Source organism: Achroia grisella, unplaced genomic scaffold (genome assembly GCF_030625045.1).
Source record: "Achroia grisella isolate CSIRO2021 unplaced genomic scaffold, CSIRO_AGI_Agris_v1 utg598, whole genome shotgun sequence".
Lineage (NCBI taxonomy): Eukaryota > Metazoa > Arthropoda > Insecta > Lepidoptera > Pyralidae > Achroia > Achroia grisella.
Window position 1 is genome coordinate 1,935,815 of NW_026712958.1, and position 25,219 is coordinate 1,961,033.

The 25,219-nt window shown below is 35.1% G+C and overlaps 1 protein-coding gene across 2 annotated transcripts in view; it reads right to left on the reverse strand.

Annotated features, from left to right (window-relative positions):
• Positions 1 to 25,219, reverse strand: part of LOC131848846 (GPI transamidase component PIG-S) — a 79,689-nt gene that overhangs the window by 10,144 nt on the left and 44,326 nt on the right. For both annotated transcript variants that reach the window (XM_059198794.1, XM_059198793.1), the window contains exons 2-4: positions 15,684 to 15,774; positions 1,647 to 1,786; positions 267 to 479 (exon numbers count right to left, since the gene is read on the reverse strand). In XM_059198794.1, the coding sequence (XP_059054777.1) occupies positions 267 to 479; positions 1,647 to 1,786; positions 15,684 to 15,774 (444 nt within the window). The remainder of the gene's footprint in view (positions 1 to 266; positions 480 to 1,646; positions 1,787 to 15,683; positions 15,775 to 25,219) is intronic.

Consider the following 25,219-nt stretch of genomic DNA (forward strand, 5'->3'; position numbering starts at 1 on the left):
GAGCATGAGGTCAGGACAGTTAGCCCATCGGAACAAATTCACCAGGAATTTATCACGATGGTTTCCAGGGGGAACCTCGTGGAGGTCAACCTGACGTAGTACATTGCTAGCAATGGGGTCATCAGTCCACGTTACTAACAATCCCCTTCCCCCCCCAGCTGGGGCCATTAGCTAGTACAATATAAATCTATTATTAGTGAGTAAAGTAGTAGGGTTGTTCATTGACTTTGTTGTTTATTATTGACTGGGTTTATGTTTATATTTACCTTTAGCATCCCTGAAGAAAGCCAGCCTCTCCTCACTCAACCACACGTCCTGGTGCAGCGGCGACCTTTGCACCACATAGAAGGTATTATGCTTCTTCAGGTTATACTTCCCAGCTACTTCCTCCACAGCATCATTCTCATCAGCAACGCTGTCCAAAGTGCGACGGAGATCATCAGGCAGTACTAATTTCTTGATGTTTAATTTTATTACATCTGGGAAAAAAAAAATTGAACTGAATAACTGAACTCCAGAAATGTACAGTATTAGATACCTGCTCTATAGTTAGAAAATTTTTAAATAGTCCAATTCTAAACATTCCTGCTGATTAAATTAAATTAAAATATGAGAACAATTGACTTGGTAAAAAAAACCCGTCCTTGTCTCTACAAAACTGTAGCTGAGCTGAGAGAATGAGACGATAGAGAGATGAATAATAATAAAATATTTATTTTTCGCCACAAAATCATACATAATATAATTAATAAATATAAATCTACGACTATTAAGCCTGAATAGAAAAAAAATGTTAGGGATAATATGTAACTATAGCTCATCAGAGATGTTTATAGCAGCGCGGATAGATGGCTTTGAAGCAATAATGCATAGAACTGCATCACTGATGTCTAGAATTCAGGGGAGCGCAAACAGCATCCTAAACATTATAGCAAATATGTCAGATAGTCCACTCCAGAGGCACTGGACATCACTGCACTGCTGCGGACCCAGTGCTTCTGGGGACATAGATATATGAATTAAAATAAATAGGATGAATGAAGAAATGAGATGAGAATGGTTTAAACCTAACTGGTCTCGGACAGTGCGGTTTCAGAGGAGCTTCCTCCCGCGTACACTTAGATTGTGGAATTAACTACCAGCCGAGATTTTTTCGAAAGGCTACAGAATGGTTTCAATAGGATATACATTGTAATTTACTAACATAGTTTATAAGTTAACTAACATAATATGGATGGATATTCGAATTAAATGAATATATAATACATATGGTCTTTTTTTGGAGGGTATTTCATGTACAGCTAATATTATAAGAAGTAACTTAAGTTACTTATATTTTAGAAATTTTATTTAAAAATTCACGCAGACGAAGTCGGGTGTAACAGCTAGTCTATACATATAAATATATATTTTTATACACACAATTTTTTTTTTACAATTTTTATCTGTCTGTCTGTTTGTTCCTATGCCTACTCTCTGAAATGACTGGATCGATTTTGACGGCACTTTTTTTGACAAGTAGCTGATGTAATAAGGAGTAACTTAGGTTACTTTTCTATTCTTTTATTTTAGAAAAATAAAGTTAAATTCCACGCGGACGAAGTCGCGGGAACGGCTACTATAAATTAAATACATAGTTGACTTACCAGATTCCTCGAATTCCTTTTTTATGTGGTTTACAATTACTTCTGCTGCAGCATTGTCGTTCGCCAGTACAGTCAGCTCGGCTGTCACCGCGTGTGATAGAGTGTTGAACGAGTTGATCTTGTCGTATGGAAGTGATACTCTGAAATAAAGAAAACAAATGTACAGTACAACCTTTTAACATTGCACGCAATCGACAGGGAATTCATCCCCACACTCTTGAACCTAAGTGGTCTCGGACAGTGCGGTTTCAGAGGAGCTTCCTCCCGCGTACACTTAGATTGTGGAATTAACTACCTGCCGAGGTTTTCTCGAAACACTACAGAATGGTTTGAACCTAAGTGGTCTCGGACAGTGCGGTTTCAGAGGAGCTTCCTCCCGCGTACACTTAGATTGTGGAATTAACTACCTGCCGAGGTTTTCTCGAAACACTACAGAATGGTTTGAACCTAAGTGGTCTCGGACAGTGCGGTTTCAGAGGAGCTTCCTCCCGCGTACACTTAGATTGTGGAATTAACTACCTGCCGAGGTTTTCTCGAAATATTACAGAATGGTTTGAACCTAAGTGGTCTCGGACAGTGCGGTTTCAGAGGAGCTTCCTCCCGCGTACACTTAGATTGTGGAATTAACTACCTGCTGAGGTTTTTCGAAAGGCTACAGAATGGTGTGAACCTAAATGGTCTCGGACAGTGCGGTTTCAGGGGAGCTTCCTCCCGCGTACACTTAGATTGTAGAATTAACTACCTGCCGAGGTTTTCTCGAAACACTACAGAATGGTTTGAACCTAAGTGGTTTCGGACAGTGCGGTTTCAGAGGAGCTTCCTCCCATATAAACTTAGATTGTGGAATTAACTACCTGGCGAGATTTTCTCTAGAGACAACAGAATGGGGTTTTCCAAGGATATATTAAGGTTTCTTAAAGGGCGGCAATGTGTCGTGACCTAGAGATTAGTACTTCAACTTACGCCAAAACATTACGAATAGAATCTAATATTCGAGTGAAGATAGTACCTCGACCACTGACACGTGGATGCTAGTATACCGAGCGAGAAGGGGATTATTAGTAATGTGGACGAATAGCCCCATTCTTAGCAATGTACCATGTGAGATTGACCTCCACGGGGTTCCCCTGGATACCATCGTGATAAATTGTCACGATGGGTTAGCTGATCTGACCTTATGCTCATCTAATCATCCTCCACTGGTGCCCCGTCAGCGTAAACCGTAAGCGCAGGCGGGTGCACAATTCCATTATTATCCATAAGAGTATACCGAGCTAATTGTGGTCATGTTAGCCATTCTGTGTTGGGGGGAAAAGGGGATTGTTAGTAATATGGATTGATAATCTTATTGCTAGCAATATACCATGTCAGGTTGACCTCCACGGGGTTCCCTCTGGAAACCATCGTGATAAATTCTTAGTGAATTTGTCACGATGGGCTAGCTGATCTGACCTCATGCTTATTTTATCATCCTCCACTAGTTTAGGCCAGCGTAAACCTTTAGCACAGGCGGGTGCACCATTCCATCATACCGAACTAATTGTAGTCATGTCAAGCATGCTGTGTTGTACCATGATATCGATAGTTTTTTTTATTGTTTCTATTACGTAATAAGGTATCGTACATATACTGCGGTGGGGCTAATGATATTAAGAATATATTTGACATCCATGTTGTTGGATTACGAATCCTTATAAATTAATATATAAAAGAGAGAGTGGACTGTATTTATTGAAAAGAAAATAATTAATGGAAAAGGAAGTAAAAATACGATTTCGACCTGGAAGAACGTCTTCCACACTCCGAACACCCCAAAGTAAGCAATGTAACACCAAACTTACTCACCTTTGCTCAGGAACGTCCCGATGTGTAGTACTGTTTAGTGGCCACGCACTCTAGAGTGTATATTTTCATCAAAAACAATTATATTGTGTGAAATAATTCCTTAATTATCTTGTTTTCTATAGATAAAAATACGGAGCGTCCTTTTAATTCCAGTTCTTATTTTCAATTGTTTTATTATTCTTTTTTTGAAATTTAAGTGGCCACATGTTTTTATGTGGCCAGTATTACTGAGCGCCCTTTGCTCCAGTAAGCAAGCCGGTGATACAACCTGCTTAGACTAAGGAGGTTCGGAATACGGAACATACCCCCGGCCGAAACCGTATTGACGGTTTCAAGTTAGTATTAAGGTAAAATAAAATTTATTAACTAAAGAAGTAATGCAAAGGGAACTGTACAATAATAATAAGGAAAAAGAAATGGAAAATTAATTAATATAGGGAAGGGGGTTCAATTTATTATTAACTGGTCTTTTAAGAGGTTTTGTGTATGGATTGTAACACATCTAATAATTCCCTCATCTCCAGGACGAAGTAATTCAATATAAGCTAACCAGTTGCAAGGAGACACGTTATCGGTTTTAAGTAATATAATTTCTCCTATTTTAATATTAGCATTAGATTTGAACCGTTTTCCCCGTTGTAAAGTATTTATATCTTTCCATCTTTTCCTAAATAGTTGCGTACGTTTCTGTATATATTGCCAACGTGACAATCTGTTAATTGGAACATCCTCAACAGTATACTCTGACCTAACAACGAAACTTTTATCTCTAAGAAAATAACCCGCGGTTAAAACGTTATAATCGTCTGGATCATAATTCGCTGGTAGTGGACATAGCGACGTAGACTTTAATATAGTCTCTATTTTACAATATATTATGAAAAGTTCCTCAAACGTTAAAGATTTTTCTCCTATAGTTCTAAGAAAATGGTATTTTACTGATTTAATATCAGCTTCGGCTAATCCATTCATATTTACTGCATTAGGCGAATTAAACTTCCAAATTAAAGATCGATTAGGACAGCTCTCTATTAGTTTATTTTGAGTTTGACAGTCAGATACAAATTTCTGAATTTCATTTAAATATTTACTACCAGCTATAAAATTGGTACTACTGTCGGAATAAATAACAGCACATAAGCCTCTACGAGAGACATAATTATTTAACATAGAAAAGAAATATTCCGCTGATAACGAAGATAGAGTTTCATGGTTAACTGCTCTTGTCGACAAGCATACAAATAAAGCAATGTCTGTACGGTATGATTTTGTGTTACAATACAAACTTTCTTCCATAAAGAATTCTAGTTTATATTGTGCTACTTTATTAGAGTTAGTACCGATAAGATGTATAATTTTAAGATCTAGGTTTAATTTGAATAAATTTGACTTGTCAATGTTCACGAACAATGTAACAGACCATTTACTAATATTTTCGCGAAACCAATGTGGACTTGATAACCATTTTGTACTATAGTTTACCAGCTGAGACGCAATAGCGCCGCGAAAACTAATGTCAGCCATGTTATAGGCACTGTTGATAAATCTCCAACAATGTGGCGGTATAGTTTTTATTATTTGTGTAACACGGTTACAAACAAATAATTTTAATTTATGAATTTGCAGCCACGACAATACGATTGTCGAATCAGTAAAAGCACACACACTAGTAAAATTTATACGATTTAAGTTACTATTTATATATTTAATTAATATACCTAGCTGTAGGGCATCCATCAACTGAAGACTAGGAATAGTGATCGGTGCCACTTTAGATTTCGCCATTATTAGACTTATTCCTACTTTAACACGCCCTTGATCATCTCGACTAACAGCATAAATACACGCGGTATAATCCCGAGAATATACATCGCAAAATCCCACTAATTCACATTCTACTTGATTAAGCAGTAACATGTAGCGTTCAATAAGAATTTCAGTTAAACAGGACAATTGAGTAATAAAATCTGTCCAATGTTTACATATGTATGCCGGTATCTGTTCATCCCATACTATTCTTAACTTCCATAGATTTTTCATTATTTCCTTAGGCATAAATAAACAATGCGATATAAAACCCACGGGATCATATATCGATGCTAATAATTTTAATACAGATCGCTTTGTGTTTATATAATGTTTGATATTTTGAGTAATATTGAACCTGCCTGATATCGGAACCCAATATAGATCTAAAACTTTTACAGTGCATTTATTGTCATTCTTAATAAAATCAATAGGACATTGTCTATGTTCCACGGGAACTAACTCTATTTTAGAAAATTTACGTAAGGTCATGTCTACTGACGTTTGCTCATTAGTTAAGGAAGATAAATGCCAATTCAAAATATTATCAGTATCAGTAGCCCACAATTTACCACTAACAATAAAACCAAATACTGTTTCAATCACTTGAGGAATATTAGATTTAATCAATAAAGGTTTATCTTTAATAAGTTCCGACACTATGTCATTACCAAGTAAGATATCTACACGGGAACGTTTATAATAAAACGGATCCGCTAAACTAAAATTCCTATATTCGTCAATCACGGTTGGCGGGAACGAAACATTAGGCATATCAGTCGATACTTTACTAACTACAACCATATCTACTGTAAAATAAGGCTCATGTACACTTCGCGATGAAAATGTACATGTGACCATTCCGTAATTCTTCAAGGACTCACCCCCAAGTCCATATATCGAATAAGGACACTGTTTACGCGGAAGACCCAAACGTTGAGCACAATCCGTTGTTATAAAAGAGCACTGAGCTCCAGAATCAAGCACTGCACGGCAGTCCTGACTTCCACCATACATATCCCTAACCTGCAATCGCGCTGTACCTAACACGACGCTGTAGTTATATTTATTATCAGTACTTTGTAGTACTTGTGCACCAGTTTCCGACTCGCTCACGGAACGAGCGGCGACTAGCACTTGCTGTGACTCTAAACTAGTCGAAGAAGAGTCGAGATTAGAAGGAGTGGACGCCGTCGACACGGTCAACACATGTCCCGCATCCTTGTGTAATAAGTAGTGATGTGGTGACGCACACACACCACAATTCATTACACTTTTACAAGACAAATTATCATGATTTGCCTTTAGACAATTAGTACATAACTTTAATGCCTTGACACGGTCAGTTCTGGCATCTGGTGACAGTTTACGAAACTGTTCACACCTATAAATCATATGATTTTGATTACAATGAAGACAAATAAATTTAGAATTAATATTATTCGGTTTAATATTATTATTCGACAACACTGATGAAGTAGTAAGAGCTTGCTTCTCCGATAAAAAACGCGGTTTATTGTATATAGTTTGATTTTTTGTTATGGGTTTATTTTCCAGTACCACGGGACTGGAGTACGAATTAGGAAATGTGTGTTCGAGTACCTTAATTTGGTTGTTTACGAAACTCATTAATTCTGCGAATGCCGGAAGTAATGTTTGATCACGACTATCTTCAAATAATTTTCTAGTGGTTGTATCTAATCCACGTAACGCTAAATGACAAATTAAGTAATCACTTAAATTATCCACTTTTAACGCTTCGATTGCCTTCCATGAATTATCGAAAGTATCTATGAATGAACTTAGGTTTGCCGCAGAGTTCTTTCCTATCGGAGTGAAGTTAACCATTTTATCTAAATACCTACCTACCAATATTCTGTGGTCTTGATACTTGTCTACTAAAGATTGCCAGGCAAGTGGATAGTTATTGGCAGTGATAGGAAATTTCTTAATTATGTTAAGTGCTGGACCTTTTACACAAGATAACAAGTAATGAAATTTATCAATATTTTCAAAATTACGTTCATGAACCAATGATAAGAAAGTATCATGAAAGGTTGTCCAGTTTTCTAATTGGCTGTCAAACTCAAATAACTTTAGTTTGGGCAAAGACGGCTGAACCTGATCACAATGTTTATTCGTTGAGGTACTCTCTAACGTTTGATATTTCACTACTACTGATCTACAGGCAGAGTATAATGTATCAAATGAATCCAATTCCCTAGTAGAGTATTTAGTATCAGGATTTAACTGAATTTCGAGTTGTAATATTTCCATAATTGTCTCTTCAAAACGTGTTCTAACATTATCTAAATCCGAAAATTCAGCTAAATATAATTGAAAATTACTTCTAGTCACCGACTGTGACATATCATAAACCTTTTGTAATTTGGAATACAAATATTCCTTTCGAAAATTTAAAATCTTTTGTTTAGAATCCATTTCAGAATTGGTCGTCATTTGTTTTATTGATATTAATTACCTATATGAAAAAATAGTATCGCCCAATATAATGCGTCCTTGCAACTAATTTCAGCTATTATTGAATGAAATATGATGTTATAATTGTAGGAAAAACACAATAAATGTAAATAATATAATATATATAATTATTCGAATTACTGGATAAATGAATATTATAACAAATAGGATGTATTTCATCCGGTTCGATTGGGCCAAAAAATGTTGGATTACGAATCCTTATAAATTAATATATAAAAGAGAGAGTGGACTGTATTTATTGAAAAGAAAATAATTAATGGAAAAGGAAGTAAAAATACGATTTCGACCTGGAAGAACGTCTTCCACACTCCGAACACCCCAAAGTAAGCAATGTAACACCAAACTTACTCACCTTTGCTCAGGAACGTCCCGATGTGTAGTACTGTTTAGTGGCCACGCACTCTAGAGTGTATATTTTCATCAAAAACAATTATATTGTGTTAAATAATTCCTTAATTATCTTGTTTTCTATAGATAAAAATACGGAGCGTCCTTTTAATTCCAGTTCTTATTTTCAATTGTTTTATTATTCTTTTTTTGAAATTTAAGTGGCCACATGTTTTTATGTGGCCAGTATTACTGAGCGCCCTTTGCTCCAGTAAGCAAGCCGGTGATACAACCTGCTTAGACTAAGGAGGTTCGGAATACGGAACACATGTGAATTTTTGGCACTTTGGTGTTAATATGTGTTTACTAAACGTCCCCCCATTCAATTAGGGAGTTCCACACATTTTTATATAATGTTGCTATCTGTGATTTTCAATAATTCACTCAGATCACGCTGCTATCATTCATTCATTCATAATTTAAGAGCTACGCTCTTGTCGTTGGAGCTCTTGCCACTTTACGCGATCTTCCATCATGCTCTTTAATTGTTGATACGATACGACTTCCATTTTGCCCTTAATTTGTTTAATGTAACTGTGCATTGGTCTTCCCCTCTCCCTGTTGCTGCTATCATAGTAAACACCAAATATATTTCTGTAATATCTTACCAATATAGATATAGGATGGATGTTTGTTACTCTTTCACACAAAAATTACGTAACGGATTTTGATGGAACTTTAGTACTTAATATAGCTTATATATCAGAATAAAACATAGGCTATAAATTCCAAGCAGGTGAAACTGCGGGCACAGCTAGTATAAAAATATAAAATTTTAGATCACTTGTAAAATTGTCACCGTTTTCCTATCGCCTGTTAAAAAACCGTGACTAAAAAAGGCCAGGACCGACTCTCGACCACTATTTTATGACCCTATTGATTATAAAACAATAGAACCAATATTCTGCATTACTACAATATACACAGTGTCCTCTACCAATCAACGTACCATTACTGGTACGTTGATCTTGCACAAACGGCGCTCCATCCCCGTCGACCCTCCGAACGATCCCCTGTCCCAATTTATTTTGAAATTACGACGCTGTAAGCCAAGGTTCGATCTCCTAGGAGTATCCTCAAACTAAAGTCATATTGTCAGGCAGGAGTTGGCCTTCGGAAGCATCAATTCTTCAAACCTCCACAGATTTGGTGTGCCGACTAGCATGTATGCATGAAGTTATTGAACCGGCTGCAGCCAACAAAATTAGATTAGTTCTATAATAAAATGAACTTCATGTACTGGTACCTATGTATTATAATGAAATAACTACGGGTACTAAATGTGTGAACACAATTCACTTTAGCATTCAAAATACAACCGACACGTCCTGTGCTCGTCGACCGAATGCCGTGGCTTACAAAAACTCCCTCCTCTCACACAGAGATGCGTAGGGGTTATACGCAACTAGTTTAAATACCGAATAAGAATGAAACTACCTTTTTTTAATATTTTTAAATTATTGGATTTTTCTTGAAATTAAAAAAGAAACGGTTCACCAGTATTAAACAATATATTCAATCTTTCCACGCGTTTACTAGCTTCACTAAACGAATATGTGGGCGAGTGCAGACCTCGTCTACATTTTCTTTTAGTGAAGATGTTAAGTACCAACACTAGAATAATTTGAAATTAAAATCACCTCAAGGTTTTTCTCAAATATTAGTATATGTAGTGAGAAAATATGCAGATGCTGCCTGCAGCATATTTTCTCACTACCTACATATACTGTTGAAAAAAACTACACGATAAATATTCAACAGTCCAACAATAATGATAAAAAAAAGCTATAAAATAATATCGCGATTCTGAAGGACATAATATACATAAAATTTGCTATTTTACATGTTTTCATTTGGCGATAAACTTGGCCCCGGCCAATTATGTTTATTTGATTGTTTATACAAATGTTTAAGTAATAATTATTTATTATTTTAAACACGACTATTATTATTCCGGAGGTTATCAATCTTAGAATTGTTTTTAATCACCAATTTCTCTGCAGATGTTTTCTTACATAATTAAAAAATATATAGATATAAATGCATATTATAGGATAAGAGTGATGACATGACATTTTGGTCCTGTAGAATGACGACGCATGAGTGGTATCACGGGTATCACATGATAACGTGATGTCCGTAGTGCTATTCATATATATGGGCAACGGTTATCAGTTTCCGTCAGTTCGTTGGTTATTTCAATTATATAAAAAAAAATATACGCGCGCATTTGTTTTAAAATCCACTTGTCTGAAATGTGCCATTTTTACACAAAAGTACCTTCATCCCCTATAAAACAAATGTACATTTCTTTAAAATAATAAAAAAAAACAATTCTAGGTAAGTGGGTGAAACAGGCAAGCGTATTTTCTCTGTACAGGTATATAATGACGTCACTGTGTAAACCATAAGCACCGACACCATAGTGCCAGGCGATAACGAGGGCGTTGTTATCACCAACCTTGGGGGTTACGTGGAAATGGTCTGCGGACGTCAGAGGGATGATTATGTACATATATTACTTGGAAAAAGGAGCCATTAACACGCTGTTAGTGGGTAGTTTGTATTGAACTTGACTATTTTATTATGGAAGTTGAATGACATAGAGTTCTTGTGAATATACAATGGGCTAAGAGTGGATTTCACCAATCATAGTATAAACACGTTCAAGGAAATGGAGTTCAGCGTAAACTCGAAAAAAAGAACGACGTTGATCTCGTTTTACTTTAAATGGAATCACCAGCGTTATATAGATCGCGTTTACCGAAATGAAGTTTAGATTTTAATTTTTTATTTTATTTAATAATTTACGGCTCTGGATACAAGTCCTTTTTAGCCCAACATAAAATACAAAACCTTAAAAAAATTTATAATTTCTTCCCAGTGTTGGAAATAAATTTATATAAAGTCTTGAATTAGATTTTCATTCGTTCACAGTGTTACACGCTCATAAAATAATATTTGATGCAATGGGTTAACTAAAATAATTTAAAGAAATATTTGTAATTCAATTGTGTGTTAATTAGGATAGTTTTTAGTTTTTAATTTAATAAGTACCGTCGGCTACAAAATATATAACAACAGTCTTCACCTATAAAAAAGGTAAAACATTATTTTATTGAGGATTTTTTTTACACTACTGGCAATTTTCTTTTTATACCCTGTATTATACTGTTCCAAATTTGATAGGTGACTGTTTGACAACTGACAGCTGCTTTAAATACGTTTAAAGAGTTAACCGTAGGGAATCGGGCGTTCAGAATTTATAAACGTGTTTAGCGAAATTTGTAGGGGTGAAATGAAGCTTTGAACACGTTTAAACGTTTTAATGGCGTTCAGTTCGAACTAAACGCGATCAGTTTCTATGGTGAAATCCGACCTAACTCACTTAAGTTCATGCTCAACTTATCATCCTTCACTGGTGCTAGCGTATAATGTTAAAGCATGTGCACCATTCCATTAATAATAATAATTATGAGACAGGATGATAATGTGATAATGATAATAATCATGCATCATCACGCAAAATAAAGTAACGAGAGCATGTCCCGTCCTTGGTACTAATCAATAACTTAAGCTGTGAAAAAAGAAAATAATAATAATAATAACTCAGAACAATTCACACGCCGCCAATGGGCTAGGATAAGCCCAGGCTAAGCAGAATTACGAAGCATGTATTATGGGTACTTGATAACTGATATAAATACTTAAATACATTTTATATACATACATACAGTTACATAGAAAATAAACCTTCATACACATGATACAAATGTGTAAGGAATCGAACCCGCGACCAATAGAAATGAAGCGGTGTGCTAATTCACTACACCAAAGAGGCCGCCATTCCATTATCATCCATTGAAAGTAAAACGAGCGGGCATGTAATCAATATATTAAGAAACCTTAAAAATTTTCAGTTTTCACTTTGTTTCATGGTGTAAGTGGTTTTAATAAGTTTTCAGTTTCATGAATATAGTTTTCGGTTTGGTATACCTTTATGATTAAACTCTATAAGCAAGTAGCTGTACCCGCGACTTCGCACGTGTTGAATAGCGACCTTGCCAAAGAAAAATTGTCTTTCAACCTCTTACAACCCTTTTTACGCATTAAAAAGTAGCCTATGTCCTTTCTCAGGATCTAAATTATCTGTGTCATCATTTCAGCCCGGAAGACGTCTACTGCTGAATAAAGGTCGCTTCGGTAGTTTGTTGTGAAAGCAAGATAGACAGACTTACTTTTTTTTATGGATGATAATGGTATGGCGCACCCGCCTACGCTAACGGTTTACGCTGGCGGGTCAGTTAGCCCATCGTGATATCATCATCATCATCATCTGCTTCTTCCTTATCCCATTTATTTGTGGTCGGCGTAATATGTTGTTCTCTTCCATTCATCCCTGTTCGCAGTCATCGCGTTATTTACTTCCTTTCTTACCATATCTTTCACACAGTCCGTGATATATTTACCAGAAATTTATAACGATGGTTTCCAGGGGGAACCGCGTGGTGATCAACCTGACATGGTACATTGCTAGTAATGGAGTCATGAGTCCACATTACTAACAATCCCCTTCCCCCCCGACAGACTTACTATACTTTTGCATTTACATTATAAACTTTTACATTCCGTACAAAAGCGTGTACGATTATTTGATTACAATTTTTAAAGCTCATGATTTTCATATATTATTTATAATACTAGGTTTTAATTGTTTTAAAGATGTAAATAAACAGTATATTTTGCCCATTTATAATACTAGTAAGGATATAGATTAATAATTTATCAATGTCTATTAAAAATTGTTGTATCACGACCAATTGCAAAGGTTATCCACTTTCGGAGTCATACCACTTTTATTGAGATACACACAGATACGAGAATATTACAGAGATAGTAAGCGAGATCCGCATATTGTTATCTAGGGGCAAATTTTTATGGCTGATAATGGAATGGTGCACTTGCCCGTGTTGACGGTTTATAATTCAAAATTTAAAATATATTTATTCATGTAGGTCTATTACAGACTCTTATGATATGTCAAATCTACCGTCAGTTCGGAATGATTTCGAGGTGAGAAGAACTGACAAGAAACTCAGCTTGTATTTTTTTAAATGTACATATTTATAATAATACTATTTCATTTAAATTCAAATTTGGGAGAATAGAGTGACCACCAGCATATGCTATATAAAAAAAAATCAAAAAATCTAATCAGTGATCGCAACCTGAACAGACCAGTCCCGACAAGCAGCACCCGTTCACGAGTATGACGGATGAGCCAGCCATCATTGCGCTCAACCATATTAGAGGGAGCATCAACCCGGCCCACCACGCCTCCACAAGCTTGAACTTTATAGCGAGCATGACTGTTTCAAGTTACTCCACTACGTCATTTATATTATTTACAGCATAAACTGTACCAATGACAGTTTTCATCCATTAATTTAATGCTTTATTTGTAATTACTGCACTATCTAAAACAATGTACAATTGGCGAGCTTAATGCCATATGGCATTCTCTACAAGTAAAGCATTGACTAAAAACAGAAAGCGGTTGAAGGGCAGTAATTGGCAAAAGACATACTATTTGTATTTACCTAACTTAGGTATATATGCAACGGATTTCAGGACTTAGGTGGACCACTAATTGAACATAATGATTTTATTTTTATATTTTGTCACCATACAGATTTTATTAATATTTTTAAGTACAGTACTTACGTACATTAATAAAATACCTACTTTTTACTTTTATTGTTATCAAAATTAAATTATAAGTTCTTGACTTGACCACGACTATGTGACCCCCTCCTGGCGCCAAAGCTGGATCCGCCCTTATATATATGTCAATAGCAATATGCTTATATAACAATAATATATACGTACTAAAATACTTGCTATGACAGGTATATGTATATACTTATTTACCATACTTATTTGATTATATGTATATATTTATGCCAAAGTAGGATCCGCCCTTATATATATGTCAATAGCAATATGCTTACATAACAATAATATATAAGTACTTAAATACAGGTACACACAGGTACTATATATTTTTACTTACCACGACATTATAACATTAAAAGGAGCAATACATAATAATTGATGTTATAGTCTGTTTTTCAATCCCGGAGACTAAATTGACAGGTGAGATGACCTATAGCGGGGTATCTATTTATCTATCTATCTATCTATCTACAAACCAACATTTTTTTTCTTTCAAACAGCTAAATATTTTATGTGTTTGTTTTATGATATAAATTATAAAAAGTTCATTTGTTTTATAAAGAATGCAGTTAGTCTTTATTTTAGTGAAAATAAAAAATATTTTTTGATACAACAACCTATATATTTATTAATACCTAGACTTTATTAATTTTGTATTAATGTTAACTTTAAATAAAAATGGGTAATTAATTCATGAATATTGTATCGATCTGGGTATTTTTATGTCTAATGTGTATGTATTTACGAAAACAAAACATCTATGTATTTGTATCAGTTATCTAGTACCCATAACACAAGCTTTAGCTAGCTTAACTTAAGTCTAGATGTGTGAATTGTCCTGAGATTATTATTATTATAAGTTAATATTAATTTCCGATAGTGCCAAATAGTGGTGGAATATCATATCCGATAGTGGAAATGTCAAAATTTTCTTCGAGATTAAAAACAGACTATAGTTACTTAACTAGGTAATCAAATGACAGACAGTTCCGCAATACTAAATGTACACTTCTATGTATTTTTCACTTCGATTTTATGTGCACACAATATGGTGGTTCTTTTTAAAAATCAGTAGGTAGGAGAGACTGTTATGGTTATGGTATAAATAAGAACTAATATCTTACTCAATAATAAACATGATTATATCAACTTCTGGACCATACATTCCATGTCATAATTATAATTAGATTTAATCTTTATATTTATATATTTACTTTACAGTTTATAAGCATAAATAATATGTAAGGTGCACTTGTATAAGATGATGACTTAGGCTTTGAAGCCGGCTACCGTAAGGAAAACCCCAAGTAGCGCCCGTGACTTGTGACACGGGTGTAGGTTTAAAGAGCCCTTCACTACTTGCAGCTTCCCCCCAGGCCCAACTAAGACCAGGATGAACCTATTACTAATACAATTCACTTTAGTATCCAAAACACAACCGGCACGCTCTGCACTCGTCGACTGAATGCCGCGGCTCACCCAACCAAAGAGGATTATTCAACTACCGACCTCCCTATTTATAGACCGAAGTTAGTGTAGTAGGGAGAGAAGCGGAGGTCGGTCTATAAATACTAGATGGCGCTATTTACCAAATAGATCATATTAGATACTCAATTATATTCATAATGTTACAAATATTTATTAAATAAAAATATATTGTGGTGATTATCTCACACAAACCAGATGGCGTTGTAGTCGCTGAAATCTTCTTTAGCGGGGCACGCCGGCGAACGGTCGCCGTTGGCAGTAATATATATTTACCTGTAAACCTCTGTAGTCTTCCACCACAGCGGTAGACCAATAATAAAGAGCACGCCGACGAAAGACGCGCTCGACCACATCCGATTCGACTCTGCAATTAAAATATCACTTTTAGTACATTTTACTATAAACAATGTATTGGGAATAGTAATATAATATGATCTCAATAATCTAACGCAGTGATTCCTAAAGTGGTCTATATCTGCCCCCAGGGGTCTATGACAAACTGCAAGGGGTCTACGACAGCGCTCATTTTGTTCTTTTTACTTTGTGTAAACTACTACTACTAACACTAAACTTTACTACAGTTAAAAAATGATAAAAAACCAATACAAAGTAAGAAAGGGGGGTCTACCCAAAACAAAAATATGGCAAGGGGTCTAGGACACAAAAAGTTTGGGAACCTCTGGTCTAGCGGGTCAGCACGCCGCCTTCCTGGTCGCAGGCTTGATTCCTCGCACAGTATAAATATTAGAATTTGGGTATTAATATAGTAATATTAGAATCTGGGTATTTTCCATGTATATCTTATATATAAAATTCTCGTGTCACAGCTTTCGTTCCCATACTCCTCCGAAACGGCTTGACCGATTCTCAGGAAATTTTGTGAGCGTATTGAGTAGGTCTGAGAATCGGCCAACATCTATTTTTCATCCCCCTAAATGTCAGGGGTAGTCCACCCCTAAATCTTTTATTTTTATTTTAAGGCAAAACAACGTTTGCCGGGGCAGCTAGTTATTTATATATTTACAAAAATGAAAATGTATTTAAGGATTTCTATCAGTCCTCTAGTACCCATAACACAAGTTCTACTTAGCTCTACTAGATGGCGCTGCGTGAAATGTTCTGAGGTCATATTAATATTATCATCCACAAAACAACAAACTAAACACACAAATCCTTTTAGTGAGCAAAACACAAAGAAACAAAGTGATTCAACTCGTCCGTCATTCACCCCTTTTGCGGTATGTGATATAAAAAAATATTTGGTTATGTTAATACATTGTAAACATAGCAGGCCGTGTCAGTTTTGGAGATCTCATTTAAACTCGTAATACAATCACTGCAGATACGCGGTGACAGGTGATAAGTCTCTCTGCATACATTTTTTTTATTTAGACAACTCACACAGCGCCATCTAGACCCAAGTTAAGCTAGATAAAGCTTGTGTTACGGGTACTAGATAACTGATACAAATACATGTTATTTTTTTTTTGTAAATTCATACATAGTATATATAGAATCACCCAGACCGATACAAACAATCATACTCATGAATACAAATGTTTGTGCCGTGCAAGGAATCGAACCCATCGGATATAAAGCGGTGTGCTAGACCACTATACCACCGAGGTCGTCATGTATCCATATTATATATAAGATAAGATCTTTTAAATTATTGTATTATTATTCACATTGTTTATTAGTTGGTTGGCTCACCCGTTATACTCTTGAAGGGGTGCCGTTTATAGATTGGTCTGCTCTGATAACTATGACTTATTTATTTTGTTATTCCAGTAATTAATTATTTACTTGTGTCAATTTTGCTCTGTCGCAGTTTGTCTTCACACAATATCTTAATAATGCTGTATAACATTTATTTAAAATAGCAACACGCAATTTTCTTGCTCACTCTTCTTGTGACGAATTTGCGTTGCAAATGAGAAAAAAATATGACTATTAAGAAGTGCTTATATAGTTTTAAAACTACTAGTTACGATGACGACTTAGGCCCTGATGCTGGCCACCGATGGTTCAGGGAGAGGACCCCAAGTAGTGCCCGAGACTTGTGACACGGGTGTAGGTTTAAAGGGCCCTTTTAGAATGCATTAACACTCACCTTCACTACTTGTGGTATCCTCCCAGTTCCAACTAATAAACCCCCCAATGCCTACAATATTCACTTTTACCTATATCTTATTTGTTTTTATAATAATATAAACACTTTAACCTTTTCGCTCCAAACTCCCGCTACGTCAGTTCAATCATCCATCAATCTACTTGTCAATGTCACAAAGATTATTTAGGCTCCAGCTTCTGCTGATTCGTTTCAGGTTACTCTGAATGCTTTATTTATTTATTTATTTTATTTATATAACTTCAATGCACAAAATACCAAGGTAAAAGTACATATGGCGGACTTAACGCCTTGGCATTTTTTACCACAGTTTGTGCAGAGAAACTGTTGCAAATATAAATCAATAAGAAAAATAATATCTATGTCATAAATAATATATATTTACTAAATGTAAGTACATGTAAACATACATATATAAATACATACAATATATATAAAGCTATAGATTATGAATAAAATACATACCTAAATATACCATATACACATCATATAACTTATAAATACATATAACATACTTAATAGTCTTACAATTAAATAGCAACAGCATATAGAACATAACAAACAAAAAAAAAAAAAAAACAAATTCAGCAACTATAACATAGAAAAGATGTACAAATAACAATGAGTCACGCAAAAAGATAAAATGGAAAACTATTCTACATAATATAAAAGTTATATGCTGGAATAGTATTCCCGCAATTTACGCTTTAAAGAAAACTTACTTTAGATAAAGAACCATGATTATTGACTTTACCATCTTTAATTAATGGTGTTTCACATGATAGTTAACAATAGTTAGACCCGATTAAGTGGATTCGAACCCGATTAAGTGAGAAACCTCTATTATTGAGTGTTGCAATGAGGTCGCGATACTTTTTCACTCAATAGAATAGAATACAATAGAAAATCATTTATTTATTCAAATAAACTTAATACAAGCACTTTTGAATAGTCATAACAATGTTTTTTTTAATCTACCGCTCATTCGGAAAGCTGACTTATCAGAAGAAGAACGAGCAAGAAACTTGTGTGTTGCTCTTTTAAACAATCCTTGTAAGTTCACATTTTACAATTTGAAACGTGTGAAACGACATACCTCTGTTAATTTTCGACTTTTCGTACCTGGTGAAATGAAATTTGAATTCTAAGATTTTTTCGATGTTTACCTCTATAATTGGGACTCTGTAGCTCAATTCCCTGTACAAGTGAGACAAATTAATTAGATTGTGACACATTTGTTTACAAACATTTGAATGTTTTTCGCACATGCTTTGTTTGTTAGAACGATTTCAGGTTTTTCCATTTTTAAAAATAGAATAACGGTACATTTCAACGTCCATAAGCGGTTGCCTCTGTAAATGAGACAACCATAATTTTAATGGCACCTCTTAATAATTGGTACGTAATTCTTGGTCCCCTGAGATCCCAATTAACCAAGTTACATTGCATTAGGTTTACTTGATTATTTATATTCTATAATTCCATTTCTACCCGTTATCGAGGAGCTTGGTAACCTTTCACCCGATTGTAAATTCCAACGATCAATGTCCAATACAAATTCCAATCGAAATCAAAATAAGTAGAAAACAATTGTATTATGTATTTTCAATCTTTTTCATACAAAATAACAAGACTGAGATTTATCTAAGGGCATAGCGGGAGTTAAGACTTTTATACGATTTTATATGTCACACACACTAGCGACCCACTTGATGGAAATATATACGGATTGGCAAACAAGTGGTCGGATCACCTTATGATTAATAATAACCGTCACTTATAGGGGATTGTCCATATTACTATTATGGACTGTTGACCCACCACCACTTCCATGCGGCTCGCCCTGGAAACCATCATGATGAATTTCTGGTGATGGTACGACACGATGGGTTAACTGACATGACCTATCTTCCACTAGTGCTTCCGGGAGAGTATACCGTCAAGCAGGTAGCTGTACTATTTCATTATCGGCAATTAGAAAAAAACCGTCTACTATATATAAAAGCACTACGGACATTACGTTATTTCATCATTCAACTTCAACGCAGCTTACAAAACAAACTAAGAGCAAAATTCACAAACTTTGAACGCATACATAAATATGTTATGTATAGTATAATCTACAAACTAAAAATAATTTTCAAGCTTCTAGCTTTACATATATCTAAATGACGATATTTCCGTACAACCTTGCCATCCCCCTTTCAACCCCTTCTTTTTTCGCACTAGAAAGTAGCCACAGAGTCTTTATTATCATTTTTTTTTCGGACTACTCTAATGCTGTTGGCCGCAGCTGGCCTTTACAGCTTCACCGGACGTTAGGGGGTGAGTGCAGATGGCACTCCAAACCCGCGGAAGGACTTAGGAGCGATTGAAGGCCAACTCCTGCCTGACGGATACGACTTTAGTCTGAGGGCACCACTAGGGGTTCGAACCTCGGCTCCGGCCGTCGTAATATCGATCCCCGTTTGAATTGGACGGGGGATCGATCGGAGGGATCTTTATTATCTGTGTACCAAATTTCATTTAAATCTTTTGTCGTGTAAGAAGAATTTATAACATTAGTATGGATTGGAGTATAATCATCGATTTTTAATGTAAATTTGTTGCACAGTTAAACTATATAGACTACATTATATCAACTATAACATCAGTAGGTATCAGTTGTGTGTGCATCAACAATAATTCGAACTGAATCTTGCAATATGCAATCCTTTTAATAACAAAATCATGCGCATACGCAGTAACAATGGCGCGTGTTTATAAACTGCGAACAACGTCAGATCTCAAATATCGTCTTTATACCGTTTCAAGACAGAACTATTTCAATAAGTCCAAATCAATTGCTAACAATAAGTATTGTGTCGAAATTAAGAATAATTGAATTATAAAATTATTAATTTTGACGGCATTCGTAGTCTAGCGGTTTAGTACACCGCTTTACTTCCGATGGTTGCTGGTTTGATTCCTCGCATGGTGCAAACATTTGTATTCATGAGTTTGATTCTATTAGTATCGGTCTGGGTGTTTTCTATATATATTATGTATGTATTTATAAAAAAATCTAAGAATTTATATCAGTCTACACAAGCTCTGCATACCGTGGGACTAGATGGCGCTATGTTAAGCCTCAGATATTTATATATTCTAATTTATATAAGATTATAAGAACATAGCCTACTTTTTATCACAGTCAATCATAATTAGGCGAACGAAGACACGTGCAGTAGCTAGTATAAATCAACGCTACCAATGACTGAGGTCAAATGTTAAATGTGTGAATAGGTGCTAATTGAGGCCAATTTACACATTAATAGAGTGTTGATACCGCAGTCCTGACGAGAGATGGCAGAGCAGGTAAGAAAATGTAAGAATAGATACTGTATAGGTAGGTATATTCATTTATTTACTAACAATACACACGACTTCGTCCGCGTGGAATTTAACTTTATTTTTCTAAAATAAAAGTAGTCTAAGTTACTCCTTACTACATCAGCTATCTGCCAATAAAAGTCCCGTCAAAATCGGTCCAGCCATTTCAGAGATTAGCCGGAACAAACAGACAGACAGACAGACAAAAATTGTAAAAATACTTTACACATCATCTTCATGATTTTAAAAGTTTGTACCGTTCGAGGAATCGAACCCTCGATCATCGGAAGTAACCCGGTGTGCTAGATACTAGATAGAGGTGATAAAACCACTGAGGGAGATACGAACCTACGTTTAATGTTATGTGAATTCATAATCTATTTGTACTTCGGCCTTTCTGCTACATTATTAATACAAGACGCCATTGAATAGAATATACTCGTATTTGACCTGAATATGTGAGTCTGTAAATTGCCATACAAACCAGTGTCACCACACTTCTCTTATAAACAAATAGGCTTTTTAATGGAATGGCAATGAAACTGAAGGCCAACTTGATGGTAAGTGGTAACCGTAGCCCATAAACATGTTAATCATCTGGAATCCTAATGAAATATCTGGATGAAAGGCGGTCCTTCATCATGCGTTTTTCCGGAAACTTCTTGCCACCCACAACCACCCTATAGAATCATCATTTAACAGTGGTATTTCTAATTTGATACGATATTGAAACCTTCAAAAAACAGCCTTCCTAAAAGGAAATGTACTTGAAATTCCTCTGATGTTGCGAATGCTCAAGGGCGGCGGTAATCACTTACTATCAGGAATAGAATAGAATAGAATAGAAAATCGTTTATTCAAATAAACTTAATTTAAGCGCTTTTGAATAGTCATAACAATTTGTTTTTTATCTACCACTCGTTCGGAAAGCTATCTCATAACAAGAACGAGCAAGAAACTTGTGTGTTGCTCTTTTAAATAATCCTTGTAAGTTTACATTTACAAGTCGAAACGTGTGAATGCAAACTACCAACCAGCACTAATTTTTTGGGTCAAATATAAATATGCAATAAGATTAAGAAGAATAAGAAATCAGTCGTAGTGACAAGAGCAGACCAGTCCCTACAAGCAGCACTCGTTCACGAGTATGACGGATGAGCCAGCCATCACTGCGCTCGACCATATTTTAGGGAGCCCAATGACCCGGCCCACCACGCCGCCACATTCCTGGACATTTTAGTGAGCATGACTACTCATTCCACTCGACCACGTCACAGCTACAAAAATTACTATATGGTAGTTACAGTATTCGCACTTTACATGAGGATGCATGCGGCAATCAATACAAAAGCCGCTATGCTATCATATCAGGTGAGCCGCAAGCTAGTTTGTCCCATGCTATAAAAACAGGAACTGGTATGTCCTATTATTTCTAGACCATCTTGGAAACCCTAACATTTTACTTCAAGTCTGTAAGCGACACTATCATTTGACCTCCACGTAAAGCACTGGTGTGTGTAGAAATTACGGATAATGTAGGACTTTTTAATGACTGCGTTGTTATCGATCTATTGCATATAAGTGGCTCTATTAACGCGAGCAGCCCCTGATTTATGTAGATCGTAAAATTTAGACCATATTTGTAATCATTATAATAATAGTAAACAAGGTGACCGAAACATACTTTTTCTAATTGTGTATTTCATTGAATTAGTGCTAATTGGTAGTTTGTATTCACACACTTCAACTTGATGGAAAGTAACAATAAAATTATTTAAAACATCAACACGCAAGTGTCTTGCTCGTTCTTCTTGTGATGAGACAGATTTCCGAATGAGCGGTAGATTAAAAAAATGTGATGACTATACAAAAGTGCTTCAATGTAAGTTTATTTCAATAAATGATTTTCTATTCTATTCATAGTAGTGAACAATAAATTGTGGTAGACTGTACAGTCTTTTGTGTCCTCTCACATATTTCAGTATCTAAGCAATAACAGGCATAGCATCTTAGTCCTTTGGAATAGCAACAGATTAATAGTATCGGCAATTCCCGTCTGCCATTTACGACTTTAGTGAGTATACTGCAAATAGAAATAGAAATAATCTTTATTCAAATAAAGTAATCATCATTACATAGTATAAAACAAAGTCGCTGTCGCTGTCTGTCCCTATGTATGCTTAAATCTTTAAAACTATGCAACGGATTTTGAAGCGGTTATTTAATAGATAGAGTGATTTATGAGAAAGGTTTATATATAATACATGTACACCCGTGCGAAGCCGGGGCGAGTAGCAAGTAATTCTATAAAAAATAGTAATCTACCGACATAGATACATATGTATATTTATTTATAGAACTGTAATAACCTCAGCTGTTTATATAAATATATCTACTTTTTAATGTTATCTTGTTTGTAATACTTCATTACTTTGAATAAATCCACATTATGGTAGTAAAGTAATTAGCCTAGAATCTTAATTTAATCTGTAGATTGTGAAATGTTCACAAATATAAGATATACAGAATTTACGGCATGCCACAAGTAAACTGTAACAATATTTTAATCTCATTTATTTATGCAAGTCTTTTTAGTTCTTCTTTTGTTCTTAAAGATCTATCTACCTATTGCTTTGAGCGATAAAGTTTATTTTTATTTGTCTTCATTTTATGAACAATAAGGAGTATTACTAATGTACTATAGAAATCAAAAGCAGCCATTTTACTCCTTTGGGAAACACTGAACAGACGAATGACCATAGACCACGTTCCGGAGTCATAGGTTATCATTAAAAACTTACTGATTAAAGAATTTTATGTTTAAACTTTGAGATTACATTGTGAAATTGTGGCGCAGTATTCTGAATGCCTTATCGTGTTGGGTTCACTTAAGTGATATTTTTACTTAGGGCTTGCACAGACTATGAACAATTTGCTGGTTACATTTTTATTCGACATAAGAAAACATCTATTTTTGATGTCAAGCAGATTGCATTGAATACACTCAAGTTGAAAGTAAAAGATTTGAAAGTACAAGATATAAAGACATGACATTATAATCTTACGGAGAAACAGCATAATGAATTCATTTTTTGAATTCCGTGATGGTGTTATTTGCCAATTGCCATCGGATCATTGCAAACACGCGGGGTTAGATTCCATGACGCAGTCTGCTGCAATCGTCGGCTCGAAGGGAATCTGTTTACTATACTGAACACGCTCAATTGTTAGATTGAGGCTGAATTGAAGGGAACTAAAGTAAATGAAAATATTAATAATATGCCTGGAGAATTGAAACAGCGCCATCTAGTCCCAAACTAAGCAGAGATTGCGTTATGGGTATCAGACAACTGATAGAAATCTATTCTATACACAATATATGTAGAAAACAATAATCATACAAATTTTGTCTCGTGCGAGGTATCGACCTAGCACAATAAGTATCGGAAATCAAGTTAGCATACTGGCTCAACGGCAAAAGCAATATTTCCAAAAATAATTACAACCGAGTTAATCCATAATTTACAGCTATATTTAATGCACAATTACATTAGGAAGTAAATGCTAGTTAAGGTACGCATGTAAATTATGGCTGGGTCTGTATAGGATACACGTAACACGCGTTCGCTCTCAATATTTCCAAAAATAACTACAACTGAGCTAACACACAATTTCCTGCTATATTTAATGCCATGTGCAGTTACATTAGGAATGGAATTTCCGAAACTATTCATGTAGCATTAAGCTTTGTAGATTTTAACTTAGCGTCATTTTTTTTAATTATTAAGCGCTAACTAGCTAACAATCCAATTTTTCAGTGATAGCTTAATGAAAATATCATTATATAATTAATGTTTAAATAAATTCTAGTTTACTTCAAGACCACTTTTTATGTAACCGTTCAACTTTTAAATTACTTGTTTTTAAAATTTTGTGGGAGACAAAAATATTGGGAGTTTTGGAAGTTTCTGACAGTCCATGCCTGCCTCAAATAAAAGGTCATCACAAATCTTAATAAAAAACAATAATTGCAGATCCAGGGCGCTAAAAATCGTTAGGTAACAGACTTTCCTTTGCTACCTGATAGCAGTGTTTGTAACAACTGATCGTCTTAATGTGTCTTGATAATAGTGACTATTTAATTTCTGGTTATGCAATTTGCCCTTCCAGTTACATTTAAAAATGTCACAATACTTCGTTAGTAAACGCTCTTAGTTAATTATCAGCGATTCCAAAATATCAGTTGTCGGTACAGTGATAATGACATGATCACCAGTGCCATTATCATTTGGATAGTGTCACGATG